Source organism: Siphateles boraxobius, unplaced genomic scaffold (genome assembly GCF_051911475.1).
Source record: "Siphateles boraxobius isolate OS27281-9 unplaced genomic scaffold, OSU_SipBor_1 65, whole genome shotgun sequence".
Lineage (NCBI taxonomy): Eukaryota > Metazoa > Chordata > Actinopteri > Cypriniformes > Leuciscidae > Siphateles > Siphateles boraxobius.
Genome location: NW_027509192.1, coordinates 12,451,185 through 12,457,470, shown reverse-complemented (window position 1 = coordinate 12,457,470; position 6,286 = coordinate 12,451,185). Strand labels below are relative to the sequence as shown.

General features: G+C 35.6%; 1 protein-coding gene across 2 annotated transcripts in view; it reads right to left on the bottom strand.

The window, feature by feature from the left end:
- Nucleotides 1-270: 270 nt before the first annotated feature.
- The window catches only part of LOC143721010 (boophilin-H2), a 12,798-nt gene continuing 6,782 nt past the window's right edge, over nt 271-6,286 (bottom strand). Inside the window, exons 1-6 of one of the 2 annotated variants that reach the window (XM_077211062.1) lie at nt 4,117-4,265; nt 1,181-1,375; nt 810-986; nt 672-716; nt 516-591; nt 271-408 (exon numbers count right to left, since the gene is read on the bottom strand). In XM_077211062.1, coding sequence (XP_077067177.1) covers nt 279-408; nt 516-591; nt 672-716; nt 810-986; nt 1,181-1,375; nt 4,117-4,201 — 708 coding nt within the window. In that variant the 5' untranslated portion in view covers nt 4,202-4,265 and the 3' untranslated portion in view covers nt 271-278. Of the gene's footprint in view, nt 409-515; nt 592-671; nt 717-809; nt 987-1,180; nt 1,376-4,116; nt 4,266-4,857; nt 5,035-5,186; nt 5,379-6,286 lie in introns of those variants that run through there. The other variant, XM_077211063.1, reaches the window with a different exon arrangement.

The following is a 6,286-nucleotide window of genomic DNA, read 5'->3' as shown; positions in this document are numbered from 1 at the left end:
CAGTCATTTCTACTTAAAATTTTTATTGTGATATGACCAGTTTGACTGACATATAAAACAATGTAAATTAGAAACTTCCAAACAACACAAGTATAAAGTACAAGTAAATAAGCAACAGAAATGTTATTTGCCCTTTTTTTGTCAAGCCTTTGCTTCTTTAAAAAAGAAAATCACTTTACCAAAAAAAAAAATATGGGCAAAAGTTTCAATGTACATTTGTGATTTAAAATGTAATTTTAAATTTCTCTCTAATTTTAAATTTAAAATCTCCGAAGATTTCAAGCTTGGATCGTAGAGATTTCAAGAGTGGCTGGCTGTGTTTCCCCTCCTCCCATCTCAATGGCCTGCTCTTTCAGCGGCTGCTCTGCTGACTTCCCATCTTTCTTCTGACGTTTCTTTGAGCTAGGCCTAGAAAATTCAAAATTGAATGATAGAAATTCCAATGTAAATGCATAAAAAGTGAAGTAAAAAATAATATAGACTAACACAAACAAAAATGTACTGTAGTGACATACTTCTTGAAAGCAAAGACAATCACCACAATGAGAATAATGGCACCAATAAGACCAAACACAACGCCCAGGATAATTCCTGATGGGATAATAAGAAATTAATATCAGTGGACAAATGAGTTGAATGAGTTGAAAACATCATATTCGAGTTTAACTTACCAACTGGTACATCTGATTCGCCTGAATGGTCCTCGTGGCCTACATCTATTCAAACAAATGTATATTAATATTTGTTTATTTTTGCATGTAGGTCTCTGGGTAAAATCACTATTATAAGTTTAATTTCATACCACATACCTGCTGCATTGTAACACGTGGCATTGCACCAGTCAGCACTGAGGAATCGGTTTCCGTTTCCCACACATCCGGTCCAGTAGAAAGACTTGCATGTGTGATGTTCAGGACTGTAGTAATACCGCAGATAGTGACCGAAACATTGCCCAGCTTCTTTTGGAAGCTTGCAAGCTAAACGTTCTGCAAAAAAATAAAAAATAAAAATCTGTTTTTGCCACAGGGTGGCAGTGTTTTCTTCAGCAAAAAATGTTAAGCATAAAGTATCGTTGTCGTTGGTACACAAATGACAACAGATGAATGAATCAATCACAATGCATTTCATACAAAACGATTTATGTTGCAAAATTGCAGACAAATGTGTGTAGAAATATTACCGTCTCTAGGGAACAGCTCTTCAGCTCTCTGTGAACAGTTTCTCATGCACTGCTTCTCTATAATGAAACGGTTTGCATTTCCACCCTGCCCTTTGTACCGGAATGGAAAACAACTGTCTTTTTCTTCATCGTAGTACATATAAACCACAACATCAGATTCACCCGTTCCTTCATCTGGTTTCAGACTGCAGGCCTCTAGATTTTAGAACAAAAGAAAGAAAGGAATAGTACGTTCTTGTCCAAGATCTAGTAAAGCAGTATTTAAGCAACATCAAGTAACTTTTCCTCTGCGGTCGCCCTACAGGTTGGAAGCGGAATTGTCCATTACCGCTGTCGTAAATAATTTAGCCTACCGCAGCCTACTGTCGCACGCGCACGCTCGCTGTTGATTTTATGAAAGACATCACAAACAAATGCTGCGTCCCAATTCGCTTACTTATAATACGCCCTAAAAGTATGTACTCTTTTTGTGAAGAAAAAGTACATACTTTTGAGTGTGAACCTAAAGACTAGGCTTTGGGACATACTATCACGTCATCTTTAATGGACAGCTCTGTCGCGTGCTGCGTGCATCCTGTCACCGTAAACTGCCCTGTCAATCATCTCATCACAGTTAAAATCCTCTATTCAATCTAATTTGATTTCCTACTGTTTCGGAGAGCACGTTCATCTGCCAGTCGTGGGTCTTTCATGCGGATACTCTCGTGTTTGAAATTTGAATATAATGATACATTTAAAAGGTAATGGCTAAACGTATCTTTACAAAAGTTCACAATGCTGCAGATGCATTATAATGTGGACAACACTGAATACATTCATTTTCGTCAGGTTAGATACTGATAATTAATCACTCAAACCGCTTTATCTAAACCTCTCTACACAACCGTGGGACTCGCGCGTCCTCCATGTCTGTAGTTTTTTAACACTTTTCACTCGTGTTTGTAGTTCTAACCGAATCCTCGTCCAACGCGCGATGGGTTGTGGGCAATATCAGCCGTTAGAGTGTGCATCGTTCTACACTTCGGATTCTGACCGGAAATAGTAGACCATCCGGGTATCTTTGAAAAACTCATTTAAACATACTACGATTTGGGACGTACTAATTCTATTTTCGAAAACTATTTAGGACGGATAGTATGCGAATTGGGACGCAGCAAAAGAAAAACTATGTATGCCATAAAGCAGTAGAATTTTGTAGTTCTTTTTGTGCTCCAGTTACTACCCGAAACCAAGTTACATAGTGCCAGTAAAAGCGATACAGACCACGTCAGGCTATGGCAGACGTGTCATTTAACCTATTGTAAGTCGATGGACCATCACAAGGGTCTTGGAAATATATTATGAAGGTTGAAAAACTACATAGTGTTACTTTAACCCCCACTATTTGAACACACACAAAAAGATATTTTGAAGAATGTTGGTAACCAGACAGTTGACGGCACGCATTGACTTCCATTTAGAAAGAAAATATTATGGAAGTCAATGGGGTTCATAAACTGTCTGGTTACCAACATTCTTCAAAATATCTTTATTTTTGTGTTCAGCAAAACAAAGAAACTCATACAGGTTTGGAACAACATGAGGATGAGTAAATGACAACATTTTCATTTTTAGATGAACTATCCCTTTAAATCAAAATGCATTCTGACTCACAATATCGTAGTGCTATTATCGTTATAGTCGTGGACTCAGCTATTCTTTTTTTATCGTTAAAGTTATCGTTCTTAGTTTGAACGGGCCTTTATACAAATGAGATGCTATGAATCATACGATATACCCACCAATTCGTAAAATGGTTATGAATAGCGAATGAATTGCCATGATATTTTGTTGTACATTCTGCTAACTTGGTCAGAACAACCATGGAAATGGGAGTGATCTTTGTATCTTGAATGAGTAATGTGTAACTAGTCTGGATACAGTCCACACCTAGTTTTTATGACGGTTGTAAATGTTTCTTTTTTCTTTTTTTTACAGATAGACACTTTCGTGTCAACTATTACTCGCATTTTAAACCTGGACAACCTTGACTGTGGCCTACAAAAACCTGCCACAATGGTTTTATTTGTGCCTGTTTGTACAGGTAAAAAATATTCTCTTGGAGCAGATGTGTAGTAGTAAGTCCACGTAAATTTGCAATAGTAAACAAACACAAACATAAATTTTCTTGTTCACATTAATATAATCAATCGCAATTCCCAGTGTTGTAGTTTACACGTCTTATGAGTGAAGTCTGTTAAAACTTGTCCGTTCTCTGTTTGTATGTATTCTGGTTATGTTATGTGTACTGAGTGGTCTGTACAGCTTTAGATGACTTATGTTTTTGTAACTCCATTAACCTTTCATTTTTATTCCCAGTTTTTAATGCGACTGATTTTTCTTGTAAATATTATTCAAATTCCGTAAAAAAAACAAAAAAAAAAAAAACACAGAATGCCAATTTACTGCACTATTTTTCCATTGTTCCATTGAGTGTAGATTTGAATTGAATTAGCCACTCCCCACAGGAAGTTGCATAGAAATTACAGGAAGTGGAATTTGCTAATTTACAATTCAAACAAATTCGAACAAGGTGTTCAGCCATTTAATAAAAGTTAATTTGTTAAATATAAAGATGTTTTCAAAAGGTTAAGTAGACGTTTAGGAAAAAAAATTTTTAGGGCTTTTTAAGCAATAACCCAAGGTTTGTCTCAACAAACCTTCGTTAGGTGTGACGGGGCTCCATAGACGGAACCTTTGCTCATGCTTATATATCTTCACTTTACTTCATTTCATCACATAGAATACACAATACAACCTTGAGAATTGTATTTTCAACATTCGTTTTTTAAGTAATGAGTTAAAAACAAAGTCCAAACCCATAAACATTATTATAACTCACAGCACAAATGAATATCTTTACCTTTCTGTGTTTAAAAAACAACAACAACTCTTACCTGGTTTCTGAGTTTGGGCCTCAATATTGTGGTTCAGAGCAAAAATGAACAAAATAATGCCAAGTTCCCTCATAGTGAACCACATAGTTGTGTGAACACTGGTGTAGATGAACGTTTGCGAATAATAATCAGTGAGGGGAGGATGCTTTGCACTTTGTACTTCCTTGAGATAAGAGCAATAAATTTTGAGGAGGAGACAACACTAATGTTACTGTAGATTCACAGTATGATTTCTTTCAAATAACTTGATTACAGAGACAGTCTATCGCACTAAGTCAAATGAAACTTTATTGTTTTGCAGAATTTGAAATAAGTTCACTTACAGATATAACAGAAGACATAATTGATTTTACATTAATAGGTGTACTGACAAGTTTATATAAAATGGCTGATTTGTTTTGCACTGCTCATATGACACTGTGCCGTGGGAAGACTTCTTCTTGACAGCAAAGACAATCACCACAGTGAAAATAATGACACCAATAAGACCAAGTACAACACCCCAGATAATGCCTGATGAGATAATGAATTAATTGAATTAATATCAGTGGATAAATTAGTTGAATAAGTTGAAAACATCATATTCAAGTTTCACTTGCCAACCGATAGGATACACCGGATTCACCTGAATCCTCGTGGCCTTGATCTAATCAAACAAATGTACATTAATTATGTTTTTTTGCATATAGATCCCTGGGTAAAATCACTATTAGCTATAAGTTTAATTTCTACCACACTTACCTGCTGCATTGAAACACGTGGCATTGCACCAGTCAGCACTGAGGAATCGGTTTCCGTTTCCCACACATCCGGTCCAGTAGAAAGACTTGCATGTGTGATGTTCAGGACTGTAGTAATACCGCAGATAGTGCCCGAAACATTGCCCAGCTTCTTTTGGAAGCTTGCAAGCTATACGTTCTGCAAAAAATAAAAAAATGAATACCACTGGGTGGCAGTATTTTCTTAAGTCAAAGATGTTTAACTTAAGAATGAGTCAGTAAATGGAAATCCGTTTCATGCGAAACGATTTATGTTGCATTATTGCAGACAAATGTGTGTAGAAATATTACCGTCTCTAGGGAACAGCTCTTCAGCTCGCTGTGAACAGTTTCTCATGCACTGCTTCTCTATAATGAAACGGTTTGCATTTCCACCCTGCCCTTTGTACCGGAATGGATGACAACTGTATTTTTCTTTATCGTACATATAAAGCACAACATCAGATTCACCCGTTCCTTCATCTGGTTTCAGACTGCAGGCCTCTAGATTTGGAGAAAAATTAATAAGGAGAGTGATTTGTACTGTATTATATCTCTGTCCAAGGTCCTCAATTAAAATGTTGTAAAATATATCCTACATTATACCAAAGTTCGAATCATCCATGGACATGATGTCAAGAGAATGAGGTTTGTATCTTGAATGTTATTTTTAACTAGTCAGAAATGACAAAGCAATCATCTCTATAGATATGTTTTTGATTGGCCATTTTTAATTTTCAATTTGGCCATTTCTATCGGAAATGTAATTTTGTTTTGTAATGTTTACTGTTTTTCAGGATAAAGTATGGTAACATGGGGGAAGATGCCCCCCTTAAGAACAATGAGCATTTACTTTTAAATCTGAACATATTTAGATTCAGTTTAGCTTGTGCAAGATGATGATGCATGATCCAATGTGTTATTATAGGAAATAAATAGGAACATTTGCTAATTTAGTTGTTATAGAACAAAATGTAAAATTATTCAAAGAGACCATGTTACCCCACTGGGATAATTTGGTCACCTGGGGTAAGAAGCCCCCCTGGCTAAACTTTTATAGTGTATAAATGACTTTTGATATGATTCTTATTATTATTAATATATTTTTTAAAGTGTCAGACTCATTAATCTAAAATTCATTATAATAATGGGGGGGTATCTTTTTACTTCAAAATAAAAATTATAACTTTACTCCACAAATCTGAAAACATCAATGTGTCCACACATCCCTTATTAACAAATAGACACAAATATTTGCTATCCAACTTAAAACAATGTCATAGATCACTATTTTCCAGAGACTTTGCCCAATTCTGTTCAAATATGTTTTCATTCTTTATTGTTCAAAAAACGCATTATTCACATATTTTTCATTATTACAGCTCCTCTCTCCCCAGTCTGGTTGAATGCGT